Below are 25,749 nucleotides of genomic sequence, written 5' to 3'. Positions count from 1 at the left end.
ATTTAAGCTCCACATGCTGTTTGCATAGTTTACCATGCACATTAAGTTGCAGATACGAGGCTAGCATGAGACAAAACCTTTATTTTAAAAGCCTATTACCATTTCCAAGCACCAGGGATTAAAACACAGCTGTAATTCTTCACAAAATGATCCAGGATTCAAATCGCAACAAAGGTCATAATATATTTTGCACACCCTAAGGTCAGCAAGAAAAGTTATAAAGGTACAAGATTATTTATGCCCATGCAAGTCCTTCTCTTCCAGCGAAGCTGCCCATTTCTAGCCAGGATCTGGCAGCATTTGCACAGCAGTTGGGTATTTCACATCGCTGCATTTCCTCTGAATACAGAAGGGCACATTGCACACATCCAGTAGGGTTCCTGCTGACCCTAGCTAGTAAATGTGACAACACCAGGGAGATTTCCATGTCTTCCAAGAGCACATCTGGCAGACAGCATCTGCATCCAAGCCACACTTCAGCAACCCCCTTAAGAGTATGTTTAGCTTTAATAACGTGCTTAAATCTCACTGACGTCAATGGGATTCAAACATGTGCTTACATGCTTGCTTGAATCAGAGCCTCGGCAGGTAACTCGCTGCCTTGGAAAGGAGCAGTGGGGACAGGCTGTAGACAAAGGGGCAGGCCGGGTAGTACCAGCTGGGAGCAAGCCAAAAGGACAAGCTCTTCCCTCATTTGTGTCCACTGGCACAGTAAGCCAAAATGCCACCGCTCTGCAATGCAAGTAACAGCCTTGCCCAAAAGGTCTTTCCTTCTGGCTTTGACAGAATAAAGCATTTCACCACCCAGACCTGCATCCCATGAGGGAAAGCTTCTCTCTGAATACTTGCACAGCACTGTCAGTCACATTCACCTGGTACCACCCAAGGAAATCAGCAGCATTCCTGCAGAGAGGGAAGTGCATTATCGAAAGATATGAACTGCCAGGTCGTTTGGCAACGAGGGCACACAATTATAGCTGAGTTTAGTGAAGATATTTTGCCCTGAGGCACAACACCCATGTCTTGTAAATTATACATACCGTACAGTATCAAAAAAAATCAAAAATCTTTTTTTTTTTTTTTTAAATCAGGGCTTTAACCTGACCAACAGAGTGAAACAACCTTAAAAGGAGTGGGAGAAACAAGCAAACATCCAGCAACAGCTCTTCCACCCATCTTTGGAGGGAGGACTGGCAGATACACACTGGGAAGCAACAGGAGCCGCTCCATTAGGCTCAGACTAACAGCAGACACTACAAGAAGTGGTGGCTACGAAATGCATCTTTTAAATTTGAGAAGAAGAGTGCTGTTCACTACAAGCTCAGACTGAGGAGGCTGTTGTCACGAAAGGATGCAGATACTAAACAGAACAAGAAACAGACAAGTTTACTGAAGAAAAAAGAAAGGCCAGTAAACACGAAGGCAGACAGAACTTTTAGTATGGGGAAGCTTCAGACAGCAGTAAGAAGGGAGGATGTCCTCAGTGAAGCATCGCTGCATGCTTCCTCGTTGTTGTCTGAAGCAGCGTATGAAGTGAAGCAAAGTTTTTATTTAACCTGGTACAGTTCCACTCAATTATCTCAGAAACATGAAAGAAAACGAGCAGTCTTCAAACAATGATACCAGCTGGAAGAAGCAAGTTAAAAGGGTGCCTCTGAAACAAGATCTGCAAGACTGGAGAGCCTGCAGTGCTTTAAAAGTACTGACACTAAGCTGTGTGTAAGGTATGTCCCAAACACAATTTTACCTCCTAGTGAAAGCTTAGAGCAAACCACGGCTGGAAATGGAGAGTTTGATGCCATTCAGCACAAGGCAGGTAGCCCAGGAATGCAGATCTAAAAGATAGCACTCTGCCTTACAGAAGCAGGTTTTTCTCCTTTCCAAAGCCTTACCTTATGCTCTACACGCTGCGGACTAGATTCAGCCTGACTTCGGCTGGCATAACATACGCTGCGCTTTCTGGTGGGCTGGCTCCTTGAAAGACATCTGCAGCACGTTGAGACCTTTCTAGTGAGCTCTCCCATGAAAGAGAAATAGTTATAATTCCACCCGGTTTGCTCGAACAAAGTGGGTGCATCATCAAGCCACACAGATGTAGCGGAGGTGAAGAGCGGACCTGCGTAGCAATGTCTGCCTTACTGCAATATACGAAGGAGCACCCTTTGAAGTAACCGGTCTGACAGTCCCAGGAATACGTGCATGAAATGCTTTCTGATTTCAATGGGAGGGGACATGCTGAAGTGCAGTGTTAGGAACAGCCACCTGTCACAGATCCCTTTCTTCTAGCAGAAAAGCATTTTGGCATCACTGACGTAACAAAAGTTGCTGGGCAAAATTCAAACGATTCCCACCGGCTTCCCTGGCTCACAACGCACCGCAGCCTTTGGGTGCTGTTCACTTAAGACAGACAAAACCAAGAAACCAGAACTGCATCCCTTCAGCACCATTTCTTCTGCTCATCTACTACCTTCATCGCGTTACAGATGTTGCTCACCGCCCACTGCTGCAACAAGCAGCCTGCCTCTGGTAATCCGCTCTTGGCTTTGGTCAATACACAGCAGCTTTCTAAAGGGTTTTGATGCTTTCATTTCTGCTTTTAAATGACACATACTGGGCAAATAAGGAAAGAAAGATATATGCCCTGATTGCTCTAAGGCAGAACGTGCCAGCTGCATAGGCTGTGCAGGGATCAGCGCAGCGTGCTGGGATCTGAGCAGAGCAGTGCTTGCGAACCTAGGCGAGAGTTGTAGGGACTGTGTATGAGACCACAAGCTGCAGTACTTCACCACAAATGCTAGCGGCATGGTCTCTGCAGAAAGTTGTAGGGAATTAATTATTGTAAAAAACCCAACCAACAAACAACAACAAAAACCACAAAAAACTCGGAGGCTTTTTTATTCCAGTGTGAAATATGCAGAGCCCCAGAAGTTTACTAAGCAGAAAACAAGGTTTTGCTTTGGGGCTTACAAGGCACACAGCTATGTTTTTGAAGCAAGCATTGCTATTTAGAGGTAGTTACTTAAAGCCTGCATAATTTAGGCTGGAGGGAATGGAGGCTTACCAGCACCTAGCCAGGCAAACTCCCATCCCTGAAGGGTATACAGTCTGCTCCAGACAGGAACAAAGAACTAAGCACTATGTTTCAAAGCAGGAAGTGGACTCAGCAATGGGGAGTGCTAAGCAGATGAAAAAAAAATGATTTTTTTTTTTTAAGGGATTCAGAGGAGATGAAGTAGATTAGGTTGCTTCTCCTGTGTACTAAATATTTCAAATGTGTTGGGAATTTCAGAAAGCACAAACGCATACTACAAAACATCAACAACTGCCAAGCTGGAGCACCTGACAGCTTCCAGCACAGACTATGCATCAATTAACCTTAAAGACTGATCATTTGGTGTTTTTCTTTAGGAAACTACATTTTGCAGAACCAGATACAGGCTGTACTATAAGCATTGGAGAACGGTTGCAAATCATCTTATAAACGTCAGCGTCAATCTAAAAACACCTCAACAAGACAGTAACAAGTATTAAAGTTAATGGATAGCTGTGATTTGTTCTTCTTCACCTTCTCTTGGAGGGTTACAACAGGGAATGTTACATCCCAATTATGCTTATGGGTTTCCTGGATAGTGAAAGACCAAAATTAGGAATTTAAGACATGGGGCAATATCCTTTCCTCACCCAAAGCACTAACCGGTTAGGTCTATAGGCTTAGTTGCACAGAAAAACAGAGCTGCAGAGAAAAAGCAAGGAATTTGCTATCCAATGATTTTCACTGGTAAAGATGTTCAGCACCAATTTCCCAAGATAACAATTTCTGTTTTACCACAATCAGTAAGAACAAACTCATTTTGCTGGTATGAATCTGAAGCAATGCCTTATCAATGGCATTGGGTCAGCAGGCAGCATCTCTCCTTAGTAACGGGTGAGTAACTACACTGGAACAAATGAGTTAATATTAACTAATTGGCAACAGAAGGATGTTTCTCTTCCAAAAAACTCCAAACAAAGAGTGATAAAAATCAACAAGATTTAATACCGGCCACAACTCCATTTATGTTCTAATAATCCAAAAGTAAGTGAAAGGCATTTACATGTCAACCCCCCTAAACATTTACAGTTATTACTGCGGCAGGCTTGACTCTTCACATCACCCCATTCAAACAGCAGCACTGACTAAACTGTTATAATACAAATAGCATAAAAACAAGCTAAAGTTAAAAAGTGCAAACTGAACATGGATCCCAACCCAGAGTCTTGCCTGTAGCCCAGGGTTACAGGAATTCTGAACCCACGCTGAGGTCAGAGCTTTGCCGATCGCCTGTGTTGGCACCCACAGGACATTACACTCAGCATTCAACTGGGTTTTCCTCCCTGGCATCCCTGTGAAGGAGTGGGGCTCTCAGCTGTGCTGCTTCACTGATCCTACACCTTACCTTCAGCAACAAAAGGCAGAGTACTTCTAGCCGTAGCAAGGATCCAACCAGCAAAAGGCTTCTGCTTGGACTTGGGAAAACATCCGATTATCCAGGCATCCCAAGATATCAAACTATGCTAACACTACGCTTTGATGCTTCCAATCGTATCATCTGGGAGCAGGAAGAGAATAAAACCTCTTTCATTTTTGTTTCAGACTAAATCTTTTAACTACATATTGGCACTGAAATGGAGGAAGGGATGGTATTTGTCCGGTCATGAATATGGCGATTACAATTTGTTACTTGAACATTCCTGGCCATGCTGAACAGAAGCAATACTGGAATCTGGGAAGCCAAATTAACCTTCCTGTTCACTTCCGAAGAACTGTCACAATGACTTCTTGGAGACAGTGCCTGAGGTTAACGGTTCTGTACTGTGCTTATTTTCAAACTCCTCCTTCTTCGCTTGGTCACTTTACACTGATTGTCCATGGGCTCATACTTAACAGAAAATGGGAGCAATAACTTAGGGGCAATTAGCAGTCCCTGTGCTAAAGGGGAAACTCAAGTGGGTAAGAGCAAAGCAGATACAGATCGCTCAAAACCATCATTTTCTTCTGATTTATGCAGCCCGTTTCAGAGGATCTCAAACTACAAACCGGGGTCACTCCTGTCTTACCACAAGGCAAAAGCAGACCTGAAGCAAACCCTGAAGTGACATCCTACCAGGGCATTACTGGCACAAGAATTAACGCTTTTCTAACCCTATTACAGCAGCTTTCCTCAAAATAGTTTTTATAGTATAAAGGAAGATCTTATTTACTCTAAAGACAGTATAACCACTGCCTTTAATATTACCTGGTTTTGGCAAAGAAGAAGGCTGTAAGGCAGACCACTGCCATCTTCCCATTGCCCCCTCCAGCTATTCTTTTAAAACACCCTTCAGTCACAGACCTGTGAACCTCCACCTCACCTCTCACTGCGTGGGATGAAGTCAAAGGGCAACTCCTCCGCAGCCACCTGCAGGTAGAGCAGTGCCGCAAGTCAGTGCTGACGGGGAGCTGGAGGGCCACCAACGGATGGGAATTTGTGACCTCCTGGCCCAGGGCTATGAGTTTGACCAACTGAGCCATACCCAAACGGACCCAGTTAGTTTTTCACAGACTTAACAGAATCAGCAAGCCCCAGCTAAAGGTAAAAATACCTGAAGCGTTTTCCCGCGTATATCTTTAGCCTAGCTCACGTAGAGACCCAAGTGCAGACTGGGAAGCTTTTCTTGACTTCAGGAATGCTGATATGCTCAAATTACTGACAGACACAACTTTCATGGGTTGCATTATGGTTCTGAGTCCCATTTACACAGGTATCAGAAAACAGATACATAGAATGAAAAATCCCACGTCCCAGGGCAACACCTTGAATAAGCTCTGCAGATAAAGATTATTTTTTAAATATTAACACAGGAAACTTAGTACACGCTTCCTTCAGCATACAGTGGGGAAGACCAAACACCCATGGCTGCAGATTGCTCACTCCTATTGCAGCACCAGTGTCACTGCTTACTACAGCTGTGCAAACAACTTAAAAGCAACAGGCAGCAAAACGGGACTACACCTGCAGCATCCTGCTACGACAGCTGTCACCCAAAGGTCTCACCGCAGCAGTAAATCTCATATTTTTTACTGACAAAGATGCTTTGCAGAACCATTGACAAATCAAAGGAATGCCACGTGTAGCACAGCAGCTACTTGCTGAGAGCAATACAGCTCTGGCTTACTCTTCTGTAAAGAAGTGCCAGAGCTCTCATCTCTTCATTCCTGGCCTGAGCTTTGCTTTCTGTTACAAAGACTTATTCTTCTTTGCTTTTCCTCAGGAGGCATCTCACATGCAAATCCTGAGGAACCTTTCCATACTACAAGCATGAAGAACATGGTGTGGGGAGTACAGAAGCATAGAATGTCATGTTTTCAGCATTACATCTAATTTCTGAAAAATGTGCCAGTCACTCAAGCGAGCACTGAAAGAAAAGGTATTAAAAACAATGTCAGAGACCACCTGGAAAGGTGCTGCAGCTTTGGAGGACTTTCAGAAAAAAACACAGAGGGCACTGAGTCAAGGTGAGCTGAGAAGTATGTAACCAGGAAAACCTGCCAATAAAAGGCACTCCTTCAGAACACAATGTTTTGTCTGACTGCTTTATCAGGAAATCAATTTACAACTGCTTATTACTCTGAACTGAAAATGACAGGAGTGCAAAGGCTCTAAATCGAGGAGAGGAGGATAGGCAGCTCACAGCAGACTTCATTCACTAAAGGATTAAACATCTTCTACTTTTGCATTGTAGAGATATATCCAGCCTGTTAGGTTCTTTCTTCCCTGGGGGCGTTTTTTGTTTTGTTTTGATTTTTAAACAGTACAGTTTTGCTATGCACAGGTAAAGTAACCTTGTGTCAGTTATGCAATGCCCTGGAACAGCCTGATCTATACAATGATCTTTTTCATGGCCAAAAAAGCTCTCCACAGAGATACCTAAAATTGCGACTTTAGGACAAGCCTTTTGCAGAGAAGACTAAGAGTTTTAGATTCCAAAGGAAGGAATCTGTTACCAAAGCTATCACAGAAATGCACAAAAATGTGCAGAAATTCATGTGGTATTTACCATGGCTCAGTTCAAACTTGCAACATGCACAAGGTGGAAAAGAAGATCCAGCTTGGAAGTCAATCTGCAAAGATTGACCTTTAATGTAATTTTATCTACTTCGTAGGTAACTATCACGTCCCCAAATTTTTTAGTCTAGAAATTTCATTTCAGTTTTGCATATGAGTTCTTTCACATTAGGAAAATGCAATTCACCTTTCCCTCGGCTTCCTCCTCTATGCCCCAAGCTTCTTTTCAGCAGCATGCCCTCTTTGTCTACTTTCTGCTGTTATTCACCAGTTCTGAGTACTTCATCATGGCCCAGTTTCATTGTTTTCACACACAGCTCTGTTTGACATGGCCTTTGAGTTCATCAGTACATTTCCTACCCTTCCCTGCACAGATGGAGAGACCACTCTGCCATAGGGCTTCATTCTGCCCCAGAACGAACAACCAAATCCCGGAAAACTGATAAACAATGGCCTACAGCTCCAGATAGCTGCAAACACTTGTCCAGCTCTGTCAGTTCCACATTTCTTCTTCCTCCTTCATCAAGTATAAACCCACCCCCTTAGTACTTGTGAGACTTACTATCAAATTGTTCTTCTGTCAAGATGAGTCAACGTGCTTGCTTGTTAAATCTCCCAGCTCTTCAATATTGCTTTCCTAGCAGTAACACTGAAAGGCTCGCTCACCTCCTTGTGGGAATCCTTATGGGCTTCCAGTGTTTTCATGATGGTCAGCTCCGCGTAGTTTTTAAACCTTGCTGGCTGATTCCGTAAGATCTCTCTAAGGACTCGCAGTGCCAGGGCTCTTATTGAATGCTGTGTCAAGAGAAATAAACGTTAGAAAAAGTCATTTCTCATCTAAATTATATTTTGAAGTAAATTCTCAAAGCTCCCTATGCCATCAGAAGTGTTATATAGCTCTACCAGCTCCAGTAGAACGAGCAGTGTGCTCAGTAACTAAAACCAGAATCGGTCTCCTTGCTTTCTTCTGTACAAAAATTCACATGACTGTTCTGACTAACAGAAACAGAACTTTTTTTTTTTTTTTAAATTCCATACTCTCTTGGCAATGAAGAACAAATTTGTACCCAAAAGAGCACGTTTCATGTTTTGCTCTTCCTCTTCTGCTTAGCTTTGCAGATATCAAACTGGGTTCCATCCAAGCAGCAAAGCTGTTTCTCGTGTACTGATGCAGTAAATCAATGCTGTTCCTGTAACTCCTATGGAAATCACTTTCAAGAACAGGCAGTCATTGTAGTCACTACTGACCTATGTGTTAATCCTTTATATCCAAAGACCATTAGCAGAAGGGATTTATAACACCTGCTTCACTTTCACAACTGTTAAATTAAGTTTTTGGCCTGCAGCCATTACAAATAGATTCTATCATTTCAGCAGAGGAATATTTAACACAACCTTTAAAGCATGCCCTCTGCTATTCATCTGCAAAACTCAGATTAGCACAATTTATTTGTATTTAAAGCCACCAAATCTTCATACATGTATGATGCTGCTACGATTAAACATGTAGGACTACAGTAGTTCATGCTAATGCTAAGGAAGATTGTGAGAATACACCATTTACACTGCCTTAGAATCAAGATTTTATTTCTACAACAGCACCACATCCTTTATAAACAGTATACAAAATACAATTGATTTTGAATCAGATTAATCAGAGAAGATCTGGGAGTGCTTTTACGCCTACATGCTATAACATTTAGATGGAGCATGTCTCTGATTTGAAAGCACAGCCAGGGTGCTGAGCCTTTATCAAAATGTCACAGTGCTGCAAGCTGAACAAACAGCCCCATCTGGAAAAAGTAAAAGCCTCGCCTGTAAAACACCACTTTGATCAACTACCAAAGATAAAGCTGTGATAGTAATGCAGCATGAGTTCCTCCTGTCTACATCTGTAACTTCTTTTATTACTTTAGAACAAGACCCCCTGTAAAAGCAGTTTGCTCTGGATGAAATCCATCCTCTAAGATCTAATAGCCCGGATCTTTAACCTACACAGAGAAAAAAAAATAAATGTTCATCTAGGCTGCCTTTACTCTCCCTTTCTGGGGAAGGGTGCAATATGGCTAAGAGTTATTATTATGCAATAATGTGTATGCAGTACTCTGTATACATATTAGGTAATAGCATTCATTATTATAGTATGTATTATGTGCCACATGATATGTATTATGTAATGATATTATGTAATTTCATCCTAATTTGGAAGTGAACAACATTTTAAATCTTAATTCTTACAAAATTAGAAAATCGCTTCCTTTCCAATTCTAGTTCAATTTCCTAGTTATTTGCTACTAAACACTCAGAAGGGAAGGGGAAAAACTGGGACACTTCAGAGCAGCTTGAAATTCATCACTGAGCACACTGAGAATGAAAGCAGAGTCAACAGCCTTCAAAGGAAAAAAAGAGCAGTGCAGCATCACTGAAGAGTTGCAATATAAATGCAACAAATTTGATTTAATCTAATTTGTAGAACCTATCACCCTAGATAAATGCAAAAGGGTTGGAAAGAGTTGAGATAAAAATCTACATCTCACATCTTTGTCTCCAAGTGTTTCCAGCAGCAGGAGCAGAATGGTTTTGAAATGTTCCTCCCAAACTCCAAGGTTATCTTCCCTTGTGATCTTTAGAAGTTCCAGGAGAGCTCCTTTTCGCTCCTCCACCCGTTCATTGTGGTTAGAGAGCTCTTTCAGAAGGTCAGCCACCAAATCTGAATGGTCAATGGGTACTTCTAGGACAAAGGGCAGCAAATCATTTGGGGAATGTGGAAGAGATCAAAGATGCCCATATTATTAATCCTCTACAGAACAAAGCGCATATAACAAGCCTCCCCCCACCCCTCCCTACCCCAGCCATCAAATCGCAGGTGGCCTCAGTCAAGCAGGAAAGAGGATCTGACTAGCCCAAAACTTCAGTGAAGTTCATAATACTGTTCATGAGTCTGCACACAGCTTCTAACAAACGAAGAGATGACGACTGGATTTCATCCAGTTCCATTAATTACTTCTACAAGACGAGAACCGCCAGAGTTTGTCCTAGACACTCACACCCAAAACCAGTGATCACATGTATGACATTTAGATCAAAGTACAGTGAGTCATCAGTACACTGCAAAGGGATAAAGCAAAGGTGCAGCATCCTTTAAATGAAGTGGAACACTCAATAACAGCGAGCTAATGAGTCATTTCGGTTTTAGAGTAGGAGGTCCCCAGAGTAATGTCCCTTATAGATACACTTAATTTAGACTCTTAAGGGACTAGTTTGAGACAAACTCCAGGAGGAAGAGAAAAAAACAAAACCCACATTCAAACTGCAGTTTAACATTTTCTTCATCAGGTTCTGCTGTTACATAAGAACACAGAATATTTCATGCCAAGCCTTGACTCAGGTACAAAATAATACTCAACATATACATTGACAGGCATGTACCCGAGAGCACTGCATGCATACAAATACCAGGAACAGAACACGCTGCCTGCAGTTTTACAAGATAAGCTAATACAAACCATCCCGAAGCTGATCCATGTCATCATCAAACACTGCTTCCTTGAGGGCAGTCTTGTCGTAAGTGTTAATTGTGTCGGAATAAGGATAGGGGTTATACTCTCGAGCACGTGGCCCTGAAAAGGCGCGGGGAGGCTGGGTGTTCAGTAAGGAGGTTTTGTTATCTAGCGCCATCCTTCCTCCTTCTACAATGTCACTACTTCCACGGACATCACTAGTAGGTACCGCAAGGCCACCATCTCGAGACACCTGGGGATCCAATACAAAAAAGTCATGAGACTCCTCAAAATCTGTAGAAACTGTAAGCCTTTTTGAATCCACTCACCATAGGATCATGCATCAATTAATTTTGTATAGAATCCTTTACATCTGCATAATTCTCAAATAAAACTTAGATTACCACCTCTTTCCCTAGCTTACGTAACAGAAATATCTTATGATCACAGGGCAAAAAGCTATGCTAACAGTCCTGAATATAAATCAGTATTATAAAACTACAAGCTTGCAAAAATCAGACAAGCTCTGGGACAGGACTAACTTGCTAAGGAAAAGAAAATTAAGAAAATCAGTATCTTTCTTATGAAACCTCCTGACCGACTGACAGAGTAGGTTAGATGATTGCCATAGAGGAGATTAGATGATTGCCAAGGGAGATTAAAGGTTGGACTAGATGATCTTAGAGGTCTTTTCCAATCCTATGATGCTTAGCAAGCTAATGTGAAATGGACAATACAAGAGTCCCAAAGAAAAAAATATCAGACCACCAACAAATTTTTTTGCTTTGAAGGCTAACAATCTACTAACCTAAACTTGTTTGCCCAGAGAAGAAGCAAAAATACCATTTAAAATTGACGCAAATTTTGAATTCCCTATATTTTATTAAAACAAATGGTATCTCATGTAGTAGGTAATTCTGTAAGCAGTGATGAAGCATAAGGCACCTCACGAGTTGGGCACTCAGAGAGATTTCTTCATACATGAGACTTCCACAGTAATCCAGTAAGCATATTTCACAGGAGGTTAAACAGAGTTCTAAGGGAGCAAGGGACTACATTACTGGTACCCCAAAACTTAGGGATAGGAAGTTAGTAACCAGAGAGACTAACATGTGAAGGATAAAACAGACCAAGAATAATTGGATTTTGTACACTAGCTAGCAACCAAAGCCAGGTTTGAAAACAACGTTGTGAAACTTCACCTATCTCCAGATGTTAATCAATACAAATACTTACAATGTCACAGTCTTTCTTTCCATCACGTTTGATTGGTTCATTCAGATCCTCTTGACTACGGAAACTAAATTTTTCAATCGCTTCTGTGACTCCACGAAGAGAGCTGTAGATTTCATCAGAATTTAGGTTCTCCGTGTCATAATCCAGCATACTAAAGACCAAACGTATATGAAATGTTACATATGAAATTGGAAACAACTTTTCACTTAATCAATAAATGCCAAGTTGGAGACAGATGATTTGGTGTACCATTTCCAACAGTGATTTGTAACAAAACATGAATGGAATCAAAGCAGACTTCAGGTCTGAGTCTCCCCTCAAACTGAGCTAAATCTAGGAGAAGCTCAGTTGAAATCAGTGGTATTATATTGCTATGATTGAGGGGGAATCAGATGCAGTGTTTGTCACATTCCACAGCAGTGAGTGTGCTAGCTTCTATAAACCAAAAACCTAGCGCCATCATGGTAATGGTGTTATTTAAAAAGAAAAATAAAAAACAACCACTATGAGAACTCAAAGGGTTGTGACAGCTGGTAGAAATTAAATCAACGAGCTAAGTTTTATGACATAACATATTCTGTCAATGGATTCAAATGCAATAGATTTAAATGGAAATAGAAATGTACATTGACATAAAAGCTTAATCTAACATATTCCAGTTTTCACTTATAGAGTAGAAAAAACAGAACTACTTTCAAGATGCCTTGATAAGAACAACTGAAATATTGAGCCTAAATTTGAGAATTATCTCACTCAAATAGAATACTTCCTTGCAGCCAGCTTCTCAGAAATTCCTCATCAGCATAAAGCCACACGAGTTTTGGGATTCTTTCAAGAGTTACCCAAAATTAAGTACCATGAAAAAAAATGCCTAGCAAGCGAGGGCAGATGATACAAAAACAGACATGACTAGGAAGAGAAGCTCCTACATGCTTGGAAGAAATTACAAAGCAATGTTGGCAGGGCTTTGCTATATTCAGGGAGAAGTTGAGTTTGCATGACAATCAGTTTTCCAAGAGAGACTTTATGAAGAGACCCACTAACTGAGAACAATTTCTCTGGGGAAGTCTCAGATCTTAATAGAGCCAGAAGCAAAGAAACCAAAAAAATTTAAGACATTTACATCAAGTTGTTTGTCAGTAAGTGGCAAGAAGTAGCTCCCTACAGGGGTGAATTACTATTTCTTAGCATTTTGGGAAGGATCACAGGATGGGCTTGGAGAAAGATGGCTGAACAAAGAGCCGTGCTCCTTTCTGATAAAGAAAGATGCCCTGTGAGGTGGTGGGAAAAAGTATCACAAATAAAAAATCACTTTTGAATCATGACTATGCAGCCATTATTTTCTATAGAACTGAAAGTAGGATGTTAATTATCTAGAACTACTACTATTTTTTCTGGAAAAAACTCGAGAACTTTAGACAAAGGATAAAATTGGTGTTGCCAATTCCTTTGGGATTAACACACTGAAAATAGCCATAATCCCTGGCTCCCAAGCAACGCGCTCGCTCTACAGTCACTCAAACCCCAGCACAATGTATTCTGGCAGAGAAACCAAAGAACAACTCCCTGACTTTAAATACTGCCTGTCAGGCCAGGCCTGGCTAGGAAGAAAGAGAAGCCACTTGAACAACAAATCAAGATCAGGAAACAAAAGCTGTTTATAAACCTACAGAAGTCAGAGTATTTAGGGCCTTTCAGATAACTGAATGAAACTAATGCACCGTCATTGCTTTCCAGACAAAAAAAAAAAAAAAAAAAAAAAAAAAAGTGGATGCAGATTTTTGATTCTTTGTAAGTATCAGTCAGGGCTAGGAAAACATTTGCTTCATACCATCTTGAAAATATTAATTTTACACTTAAACATGTTTAATTCATAGATCTTAAAGGGTTCTTCATTGCTCACTTAGGTGAGCAATGGAACGGCCATTATTGAAGGTATAAATATGATTGTAACTGTGTATCCACGCCAAGAGATGAAATGACGTAGCAAAGGCCACACAATTAAATCCATGGAGAAAAATAGAGAAATAATCACAGATGTACTGACATTAAATCTTCTGCTAAAGTCACTGCTGCTTTCCTCAGGAATGAATTTTGCCCTACACTGCTCCTAAAGAACAGATCAAAGCACATATTCTGCAATGCTAAATGACTACAGAAGTTTCTGAATGAAAAACCACCAGATCTAATGAGTTTTCCAAAACCACCCTAAACCACCTTTTAATAAAATCCGAAGAACCCAGTGATTTCGTATGTCAAGAATAAGCATGTGTAAGAGATCACATTATGGCTGTGTTTTATACAGAATCACTCTACATGTAAACACACGTCTACTGACAGCATGCATGCTGGAATACTTCACAGACAACATGATGGGGGAATAAAAAAAATAAAAAATGGAGCTACACCACCTGCCAGGGGTGAAAAAGGCAAAAAACAAAAGAGTGATGCAGAAAACTAGAAGAAAGTCACAGGATGAATAAGAAGTGAGTAGAGATGAGTAGTCTTTAGGGATGTCACAACATTATTTTCCATGTTCTGCTGCACTAAAACAGGCAGCGCTCTACAAGTTTATCAAGATACAGTTTTGAAGTTTTCCAGTCTGACATGAAACATTTTACTTCCATAAACTATTATTCAGCTCTCAATCCAAACAACGTGTAAGAAATCAACAGTTTAGGATCCTGCAGCAGTACACAGTAACCCACTTTCTTGCACTTTCAGGCTTTGGGCTGGAATATGTATCAAATTATTCCAAACCTGCCAGCTAATGAAATGAAGAAAAAATTATTCTGGACTAGTTTAACACGAAAAATCAACATGGATCTCTTCCACAGATTTTTCAGTATTCTAGAACAGAGTCATAACATAGATTTGATGTTTTAAATCTGCTGGTGTTCATAGAATCCCATATTCTGTATCTCCATATTCTTTCTCAGTTGTCACTGACTCCCAGATTTTCAGTCCTCCAAGAGCTATTTGTTTGGTTTTGTTTCAGTAGTTTCCATTTAGGAACAGAGAGACTGCTGCCAGGGTATAAACTTAAAAAATAACATCCAAGAGGTCTGAAATTAAATTTGGATTCAGATTGTTTTTTCATTAAAACAGTATATAGCTTTAGTCTAGTATACTGAATAAATACCTGTCTCCTCTGCACAAGAGGAGGAATAGATGTTAAAATTAGCTGTCAATAACCTCCAAACCTTGTGGCAAGGACACAGGATTACAATTCTAATTGCAATACTACCCATTTCCAAGATGTTCCACAATCGCTGTGCAAGCAGCTGGTGAAATCCCACACGTCCCCCTCACTGTCCTATAGACGTTCACTACTGCAGTTTGAACGTGCTCGTGTGCCACTTGCACAGTGAACTGAACGAAGTTGCCTGCACTGTCACAACGCAACAAGTGCCTGCAGAAAGTGCTCAACAACTGTGTTCTGCGTCGGAGTCTAACTGTGAAACCTACACCTAATTCAGGAAATCCAGCAGGGAGAAGTCATCTGGAAAAAGTCACTTGGAGTTTTTCCACTCCTGTGCCGCATCTTCCCAACTGAGTGAAGAGGCGACTGACTGCCCTCTCCCCGCTCTGAGAACTAACATCAGCCCATTTGCTTTTTTGACCAAATCATCTGGAAATCGTTTCCCACGTTTGAACAAATCCTGTGGTATGAAAGGTAAATAATGCTGTGACATCTCAGACAAGTTGGTTTAACAGGTAGCTTGTTACCTGGGAGAATAAGAGCGCCTGAAAGTCTTGTGGGAAGGAGCGGTGGGGATGGAGTTAGGCTGAGAAAGGGGAGGGGGGTGCTTCGACAGCCCGTCTGCACTCCAACCCCAGAACCGACTGCAGTGATCAGAGGAGAAACGAAAGAGAAAAAACAGAGAAAGGAGAGGGAGGAAAAAAAAAAAAAAGAGAGACTATAATCTGAGTGGCTTAGTGCTGTCATGCTGCCTTGGAAAGAGAAAAAAATTAATAGAAACAAAATTAAACAAGAATACTCCATTGAGCCCTTTAAGTCATTGCTTTGGCCTTTATTTCTCAGGTCCACTTTTTTTTTTCCCTCTAAAATAAGGATACGGCTCACACAAAAATAGTCCCTGGTAAATTGCATAAATGGATAGTCTCTCTATAAACAGCACTTGAAATGCTCTAAGTGAACAATCCCTGACCATGCACCTGTATCCAAACGCTACACATATTTGCAATCAACAGTTTCCTGGAAGAAAGGAAACCTGGAGCTGGACTTAATGAGTAAATGAAAATCAGTCTGGGGTGTTAATGTATCATGTACACTGGGGGCTTGGCCCTGGTCTTCACAGACAAACCTGGGAAGACTGAGTTAAACCCAGCCTCCAAGTCAGTTCAAATTTATTTTCCAACTTCTGCAGGGACCTTTGGGTTACCAAACGATACTGTGCCTTTGGGTCAAGGCATCTGTGTGAATTTGTTTAACCTTTGCTTTTGTCCTGTTCCCTTTACACCACAGGGATTTTCAAAATCATCATCTAAGCAACAATATAGATGCTGGAGACGGTGGAATATTCAGGATACCACTTTGTTTCTATTAAGTACACTTATCTCAGAAAGTCACATTTGTGTACACACAAGTGAAAGACACGAGGAGAGTAGAAGCGGCAAACAAGCCAAGAATTGCTCCAGAGCAAATAGCAGCAATGCCAGCTGAAAACCCATCTGAAGCGTGGTGTCAAGAAATGCAGTTGTTAACCAGAAATAAAAACCAGCTATTACAATCAACTATTAGAGAAACACACATGAAAACCAGACTGCTCCCACAGCTCAGATCTCACCTACCTGCAAACAGGCCACTGAACAATGCAGGCTTGTCCTTATTGTGTAAGGTGGGTGGCTTATTTTAGTTCTTTTTCCATACCCTGCCTTGCTCAACTTAATACGGAACCCATTAAAGTTTACTTTTAATAGTATTTTCAATTAAAAAACAAGCATGTAAACTTTTAAAGCCAAATAATATTACGTAGTTTTTTGAAAAAAAATAAGCACAATCATATGTAACCAAGTTTTCATCCTTTTATTTTGATATATTTCCTCTTGGAAGAATGAAATATGTTCTTTTAGTAATTGCAGCTATGCACAGGTTTCTGAGCTACTAATGAAGGCAAACTTATTTATTGTTATTACTTCAAATATTCCTAATGAATTATAAGTGAAAATTCACAACCTGCATGTGACATCTTGGCTCAGAAGATCATTTGCTAGTCAGAAGGGCATTCATACATAGGAGCAGTTCACAGCCTAGTATTTTCCTTTTTGTCATACTGTGCCACTTACTAAATCTAAGAAGATTCTCTCCATCCAACACAAACTCAAATCCATTCATCTGAGCATTACCCAGGAAACAGTCTGTCTTCTTAGTCAATAATGTTTTTTTCCCCTATTGTTTTCAGTCTCCCCAAGTGCCCTCCCCTGATCTTCTTCTGAAAACACCTCCTTCCTCTACGGCTCCTCTCCCCTGGAACTATCAGGACAACAAAAGCAGGTACAAATGCAGAAGCAACTCACAGATGCAGTGCGTATGTCCTAGTGACCATGAAAGCAGAACAGTATGGAGCAAATGCAAGCAGAAAGAAGGGCTTTGTCCAAGGCCCTGAGAGCAAGTAATCCTTCTGAAGACACTAACAGCAGGGACTACACGATGCGTGGTGCACACATGATCATCTCGGTCAGCAGTTTAGCTGGTGGTATCAGCAAAGTCCACTTCAATCAGAACATTCACTATCCAGGCAGTTCAAATACATGTAATGTACGCACAAAACTAAGTCACTAGGAATTCATTTGGGATGGCAATAATACATGAGAAGTAATGTGACCTGAGGGCAGTGGCAGACATACTTGCTATAGATAGTATCAATAAAGCTTTGCTGATTCATACTGAGAACATGGCCCACAAACCATTAATTATATGGGACAGCAGCTATGCTCAGCAGCTTTTTTTTTTTTTTTTTTTTAATAAGCCTGCAAAACCCAAACTATCCTTTCTACATGGAAGGCTAGATACCCCAGCCCCCAAAACATACTCATCTTTATACATCACTCCTCCAATCTGTGTATCACAAGAAAGTTCAAAGGAAAATGTAATCCTCAAAATAATGCTGGCATTCAGAACTGGATATAATCTTTTCAATCAACTGCTCTTGAGCTGCCTGTACAAGGCATAGGCATGGACAAGGTAAGCAGAGCCTGCACACGGAATACCCTAACAGGCAATAGGAAGATACTCAGACAACCTCCCTACAACCCTTTGGGAATGGTTTGCCATAAGAGGTATGGCAAACCTGGTTTCAAAGAATGGCTATACAGAGAAACAGCAGTAACATTTATCCTTTTACACTGCTACCAGAATGACCTGGAACAACCTGGAACAGCTCATTTTTCAGGTTTGTAGAAAGAAAAGTCATGTTCTGCATCACAAGATGAATTGCAAACCACAAGCATTTCCAATGGGAAGATGACATGCAAGCACCTATACCATCATCATCTGCAGTACACCCTGCCTCCCAAAGTCTATTAACACATCTTCCAAAGCCTTTTTTCTTAAAGGACTGCACATAGTCTTCAAAACAGAACTAAGTTCTCCTTTGTTCTTTAAGTCGAGACCATGCTCAGACCGCACTACACAACACACCTTCAGGAGGGATGCAATCCTGCAGAATATCAGAAGCGACTGCCCCTGATTTGCAATACTTGTCATTGCTGTTTCTGCAAGTGGTTAAAATATAAGCAGTAACAGCAGCTGCAGATGTTACTCACAAAAATGGTGGAAGTCCTCCCCTCGATATTTTAAATAGCAGCTTATTCCTTCACTTATCATCGAACAGTAATTTTTACATGCCAGTTTTGATTAACTAAATCCAGCAAGGAAGTAGGACACACTAATAGAAAAGATACATAAAATTTTGCATCAACATCTCCAAGAACTCCCTGCCTCACCCCAAAACTGAAGGAATGATTGCTTCTGAAAGGCAATTCCTGGACCACTACACCAGTGACAATTTTGGTCTTTGCAGCTTAATGACAGAATGCTCTAGGTTTACATGCCCTCTCTAACTATTCCTCGAGAACATATTACGTGGGAAAAAATCCTTCTGTTCCTAAACTCCAAATTCTAAAAACAACAATAGCAAGCTATTGAGTGAATGATGAAAGCTATCAGAATTTTGATACATATATTCTGACATCAGGAGGTGATAAGAATGTAAAGACAAACTGAAGAGCAGCAAGTGAAGTGGCAAAAATGAGTTGTGTCACAATGGCAGAACTCAGAATGTACTGTAAAAGGCGGTGAATTTATGAAACGTGCCACATACAAACATGGCCAAAAACTCAACCATTGGGAAACATATCTCAGTTTGTAATTCCCATGACAAACACCAATCAGCACGGCAACAATACTCAAACTAGCAGAAGAAGAAGCAACATTGTTGGAACCATTCCCCTGAAACTCTCCCACTTCATTTCTTAATGAAACCTTTGTTGAAAAGCGTCATAATAGGCAACTCAACCTTGGCTTGCAACCTGTCAGACTAGTTTTGAAATTACAGCAAATTTAGGGTCAAAGATGTATTTAGATATCCAAAATTTCCTCAGGAACTGTGTCTTCCTCATATGCTGCTGGAATTAGTCTAACTGCTGCATTAAAGGCTAACAACCAGTGTTTTAACTGACATGTGGAACTCAAATGCCTAGGCATCACTGCAGACAAGGTTTAGCAAGTCACAACAGGGCCGATCAAGAGATTTCAGCACCAATTACTATACAGGATTATGAACTGCAGCCCTTGCCCAGCATGTTTCCTTCTGTCTCTCCTTATGACTTAGTGAAGTGATGAGGCAGGGCAGGCAGACAACAGCAGCAGCTTTGAAGCGTCCTCCAATATTTCTGTGGTCCCAGAGCACACTGTTTATATCCATTATCTTCTCTGCTCTTAAGTTTTTCTGTAACCCTAAAATGTACATTCCCAACATTCAAGAGCCCGTGTTTACTCAGCACAAAGTTTTGGAGTGCATTAATATATTCTAGCACAGCATCTGCAGCTTCAGCAAGACACCTAATTACAACAGGCACACTGCCCAAAGGGTCAGGACACTACTCTGCTAGTGAGCAACCAGGAGGGTGATTTGCAATTTGTTCAGCCATAAAATACCATCTCTGCTTGTTCTGCATCCTCAAAAAGCACAAGAGGGGCAGAGGGGAGACAGCATTTCTCTCAGCAGCACAAGAACTGCACTAGAGAGATGAATTACTGATCACAAGGGTACACCTAAAAAACAGACTCCCAAAACCCCTGACCTGAAAGCTTTCATGTACTTTGTGGTATCTGCAGCCTAAACAAGACCTCATTTCTAATGCCACCATTCAACATTACCTTTATTAAATCCACAAATGTGATTCTGGAGAAGGCCTAGCTATGAAAGAAAATGAATATAAGAACAGACTTTAAGGTAACACAGATCAACACGAGGACTCAAACACTGAAGGCAATCACCAACCACGTATTACCGTGTTCAAAGCCTGTTCCTTTGGAGCAATTTACTGTAAACTTTTGGTGTCTCATTTGTTTTCAAATGAGTCATATTTTGAAAATGCATGCTCAGTGTTGAAATCCTTTAATATTTTGTAAGTGGTTTAATTAACCTGCCACATTACCTTGGAGACAGCCCACCATGGGAACAGTTGGTAGGTGAAGTTAAGGGGCTGGTTCTGCTGCTGGAGTGCCGGGAAGGAGTCCGACCAAGGGTATTGCTGGGAGAACCCTGGCACAGAAGCAGGAAGACAGGGATTAGCAGTGTGTTGCAAGACACGGAGGAGTACACAACAACAGCAACAGGTCCAAATATTGCCTTTGTTTGCACTAGACAGGCTCAGAGGAGTTTTGGTTCTTGCTCCTAACCTAAAAATCTGCAACCATGGCTCATGTAATCAGAAATACATTCTTGAACATACTGCTAGAGGATCAAGAAGCACATACACACTTTTCTGCAATCCAAAGAAACTGTAATTTTAATTCTGCAGCATGTATGCAAACATAGCCAAAAGAATGGTTTAGCAATCCACCAAGCTACCCAGGTTCTCAGACACTATTTTCCAGGCTCCAAAGTATGCAGACCATTACCCTGGCAATTTAACAATTTAATTATGCAGCTATTTTACGCATTGTCTAACGCATTCAGATTGTGCTTGTTATGAGCATAAACAAGCAATCTAACTTATCATTTTTCCACTGGCCTGCACGACAATTTATACTGCAGCAAAATGAGTAGAAACCGTTCCCAATTCTGACTCAATTCACACAAGAGGAAATTAAACGAGGTAGAAGGGACTAGAGAATCCAGTCCTTTCTCCTGGAAGCCTAATGCTGTAATTCTAGCTAACACAAAGGTCTATTTGTCTTTATGGAAGGTCAAAGATGGGAGGGTTCAAATTCCAGCAAATTTCACAAGATTTCCACATGAAAAAGGCAAGAAAAAATCCTAATCCTTCCTGCTCTGAGGGGAAAAAAGGTTTAAAAGCACAATTTAATTTCCTATTAACATATTCTCAGATAAATTAAAATATGTAAGCACTCTATATCAAATCAAAACAGAAGGTAATAGTTGTCAACTGAGGAGACCTGGTAGGTCAAATTAAAGGTGCTGAGAGCTTTTGTATGGACAATATATCATCAATTAAACTGATTTTAATAGTATCAGTACACCCAGTAAGTCTGAGGGATCAGGGTCTCTGCTTTAGCCAAAAGGTCATTACTGGCAGAATTTTCAAAAGCAGCACTGACTTGAAAGCACAAACCCAACAAACTTTTATGTGATTCTCAGTATTTTTTTTAAAATCTACACTTGTTATGACTCTATTAAACTTAAAAATAACTGAATTATTAATTTTAACAGTCCCTAGTAAAGCAACATCAAAAAGAAGCATCTGCTGTCATATTGCTTCAAGACAACAGCTACGGATAGTTTATACTACTGAACATCTGCAGCAGCTTATCAGGGAGCTGCCGCCTTAGTGCTCTGCTGTTTGCAATAACACGGGCTCTCACCACACTGGTGTTACTGGAGTTCTTGAGGTGGTTGTGCAGGAGCTTGGTAGCACCGTCCTGGAATGTTTTTGGCAAGGCACCAAGTAACATGGTAAACTCAGGGGTGTTCAGTTCGAAGAGGGAAATCAGGACTATTTGCGCTGCCTAAAAAGAAGAAAAGAAAAGATCACCGGTTTTTATTCTGAGCATGCATTCTGTTGCCAACAATCCTTATGGTAAATACGTTTCATTAAGAAGATTCCCATACTGAACTTCTGACGTATTCCTCGTCATGTGCTGCAAGGAATTACTGCTATCATTACCTTTTGAGTTCTTTGAGCTTACAATACACTTTGGCCTTTACATCATTAATTTATAACAGTAATTTCTACGATGTGCACAGTGTACTCCGTCCGGTGTGTACTAGCTCACAGCTAGCGAGAAAAATCTTACTCTCCTGTCCAGCACATATTTTCATTGAAAAGTCACTGCAAAAATGTTCAGATAAGCATGAAGAATCTAGAACTACAACTTGTCATTCCCATACTATTTATTCTAAGTGCAAAAGGGACTTGAGTTCTCTTCCCACCGCATTTCTCTTCCTAAGGATCCAACAAATTTGTTGCATCAATCCCTGCTCCTGTTTTCCCACCATTCCTTGCCTCACCATTGAGGCTGTTTCAGCAGCAGAAGTCTAGCCCAAGTGGAAGATCTAGCAGGAGAGGGAGAAAAGCCTTTCCTCTTCTCTAGACAGGCTAAAACCCCACCAAATTTAAGGAGCGTAACCAGTATACCACCAAAACAACTGGCAATTTCACCATTACTTTCACTGTAAAGGGTTTTGCCGTATCTGTCTGGAAAAGCTGCTGGCAGAACAGGATCTCCACTAACTCCTTAAGTAAACATAAAGCTCTGCACGTCCTGAACTAAGACAATGGGATAAAATAGGAATGAAAGTAGAATAAATCACCGAATGCAGATCTACAAGAGTAATTAATATCACGTGTTCCTAACTAGATTTCCCCAGCAACATATAACCCATGTGGATTGCACCAATCCTGCTTCCTTCTTCCCCTGCCTTGAGAATATATGAAGATAAAATATAAAAAAGTGATTATAAAAACAGTAAAAATAAGGCCGTGGTGGAGGACATCTGCAGTACCACCTTCTCCAGCTGTGGTCTAGCCATTGACAAACCAATGTCCAGAACATATATCTGGATACAAAGCAGTGCCGTAAGCTACCAGGGTAAGAAGTGAGGCTACTTGTGCTTTTATTTTGGAACAGCATACAAACAGGCTTAGGAAGAGGAGACACTTGTGTCTTACCCGTTGGGAACTTTCCAAAATTTCCTAAAAATGAAAAATAACTTTAAAGAGAGCAAAAATATAATTCACTATTGTGGAGATAACTGTACATTCATTATTCTCATCAACTCAAAGGAGAAGGAACTTTTAGTAAATAACGCGTTTGTAAAGTTGTGATAATTAAGTGTATCTGCAGTTCCCTGTGAAGTGGAATCTGTTAGCAGATGATGAACTTGGGTACACAGAAACCCTTTCATAGTGGAGGAGCATCAAAGCACCTCATTGTTTCAGTATACAAATTGCAGTTCAAGCTACACTGATCCTTCTGCTCATCTGGTCAATTTGCAGCAACACAGCTTTGTGTATAAAAACATTTTCTTGTCTGTAGATCGCAAAGTTTAACAAGTAACATCCTTTCCATATAGCCAACAAAGAAACTGAGGCACACAACACTCGATTGGCTTCCACAGACTGCAACAAACAGGTCTTCAGACTCTTCATTTCAGATAGATCATGATCCCTCCTGCCAGAACTCCCCGACTTGAACAGAAACACAGCACATCATTATTCACTTTGCACTAAGATCTGCAGATGAGAAGCAGGGAGGTAATTTTTCCCTGTGGCTTTCTTAACTCCAGGCTCTACCATCATCTGGCCTGAGTTTTGGGCAGCTCTGTCAGGAAGCTTGCATGGTATCCAACAGGCACGTGTATTTCTGTCAGTCGTGATCAAAGAACTTTAAAGTTTTCACCAGCACACTATTTTCTGTAATAAAAATATTACTGTGAACAAGATCTCAAGATCAGCATGTTGAACTGAATGCAAAATGACAAATCATGCCAACATACAGTCATGTTCGTGAACACCATGCACATCCTGAACTGTTAGGAAATGGACATGCAGATCTTGTGTCAGAACAAGCAGATCTCATGTACATGAGGATAAAAAAAAAAAAAAAAAAAGGAAAATTGATCAAGAAGGTTCCCAGGTTTAAAGTTTGCTCGAAGACTAGAATACCTGGAGATATTCTAGCAGTCAGGTGCTGCACAGGGCACTGCAAGGCAGGAAAAGATTTAAGACACCTTTATTCCACACATCACATCAATGGGTTAAAAATAGGTTGAACCTTGGAAAACTCCTGTCTAAAAAAGGCGCAAGAGCATGTGCTCTCTGTAACACAGTATTCTGGAAGTATCTTTCTTGTGCTGTGCCAGAGGGGTCCAAAAAGGCATCTCACAGATCTCTGAGCAAGAATTTCACCAGAGCTCCAGGGACTCTGATCCTGTGGCTTCATGTTATTGAAGCAGAGGGTTACCTAACTGGTACAGGTTAACCCTGACACACCGACACCAACAGCACCAACGCTGCACTACTGGAATCACTGAAAACTTTCAGCTCCCATAAATCAATTCTGTTTTGTTTCACTTCTTTGTCTTGGCTGTAATGAAAACAGAACTGTGTCCACCCTCCCTCTTTGCACAGACCACAGCTTGTTTTTAGCAATGTCTGCCAGGCTGCCAGTATTTTGTGTACACTGTGCTCTTCGGTAGCTTTGTTACTGCCTGCAAGTAGGTCACTGGGCTTTGAATGGGGGGCTGCACAGTGGCTCACAACGCGTATACTCTTATGCAGCCTCAAAGCAAGCAGACCTATGGTCTATACTGTTTGAAATAAAGCCAAGGACTACTACAGCCTGAGAGTGGTGCTCCAGTAAAGCTCTCAAAAGCAACAGTGGAGCTATGTGGGTTACTCTTGGCTGTGTTGTTTTTAAATAGTCCTCATTTAGTATGCATTATCTAGTTGAAGGGCTTTTTTTCCCCCTTAAAACAGCCCTTTGAGCTTTCAAATCTGTGATTTCTCAGCCTGTGACCGATTAGAGAACATTTTCTTAATCATTGCTCATTTCTGAAAATCTTGGTCCTTGTTTCACTAGATTACTGAAGGAGCAGATTAAAACAAACCAGTAACAAAAATCTTACTTCTGTATGCAACGTACAAACATTCTCCATGCAACACTCATGCTTGATGACATATAATTTGAAGAGAGCCATACCTGAATTTCCCTTTGCCCTCGCATTCCCATACCATTACCATGGAACACTAATCCATCTCCTTTCAGCAAGAAATAATGTAGACCCTATAGATTATCTAATCTTAACGAGGCAGTTCTCTGCTGGCTCGAGCTAGAGAAACCCCAGTAAATAGCCTGCCTGTGCTAGTGAGGGGGTCTGGCTCCATGTCAGGTTGTTGAATCATTTGCAAAGGATTGCTTATGCAACTTCATTATTTTCCTTATAACAATGCAGCAAGAGATCAGGTTCCACAAGCTGGCAGCAGCTCCCAAAGTTTCATATTTATGCCAATGCAAAAGTCATGCTGTCTAGCTGCCAGCTGCTGAAGGGACACAAGTGCTTTTGCAACTTGGAAGGTTTTGTTGCTGTTGTTGTTTTGCCTTTTAAAAAAAATATTATTTTATTAGAATCCAGTAACCTCTGCAAGTTAGTTAAAATATATTAAAGACTTTTTGAAGCATCTTGGGCTCATTATGCATAACGATCAGACTAACT

At 40.9% G+C, this 25,749-nt stretch overlaps 1 protein-coding gene across 24 annotated transcripts in view; it reads right to left on the bottom strand.

Moving 5' to 3' along the window:
• CLASP1 (cytoplasmic linker associated protein 1) overlaps window positions 1–25,749 on the bottom strand; it is a 160,981-nt gene that overhangs the window by 10,938 nt on the left and 124,294 nt on the right. For 14 of the 24 annotated variants that reach the window (XM_035331631.1, XM_035331628.1, XM_035331633.1 and 11 more), the window contains 7 exons: window positions 21,897–22,040; window positions 20,507–20,613; window positions 15,551–15,667; window positions 11,822–11,972; window positions 10,592–10,838; window positions 9,623–9,816; window positions 7,752–7,880 (listed from right to left, as the gene is read on the bottom strand). In XM_035331631.1, the coding sequence (XP_035187522.1) occupies window positions 7,752–7,880; window positions 9,623–9,816; window positions 10,592–10,838; window positions 11,822–11,972; window positions 15,551–15,667; window positions 20,507–20,613; window positions 21,897–22,040 (1,089 nt within the window). The remainder of the gene's footprint in view (window positions 1–7,751; window positions 7,881–9,622; window positions 9,817–10,591; window positions 10,839–11,821; window positions 11,973–15,550; window positions 15,668–20,506; window positions 20,614–21,896; window positions 22,041–25,749) is intronic. The other 10 variants (XM_035331645.1, XM_035331647.1, XM_035331649.1 and 7 more) reach the window with 3 other exon arrangements.

This window comes from Oxyura jamaicensis, chromosome 7 (genome assembly GCF_011077185.1).
Source record: "Oxyura jamaicensis isolate SHBP4307 breed ruddy duck chromosome 7, BPBGC_Ojam_1.0, whole genome shotgun sequence".
NCBI lineage: Eukaryota > Metazoa > Chordata > Aves > Anseriformes > Anatidae > Oxyura > Oxyura jamaicensis.
This window is presented reverse-complemented; position numbering and strand designations above follow the sequence as displayed.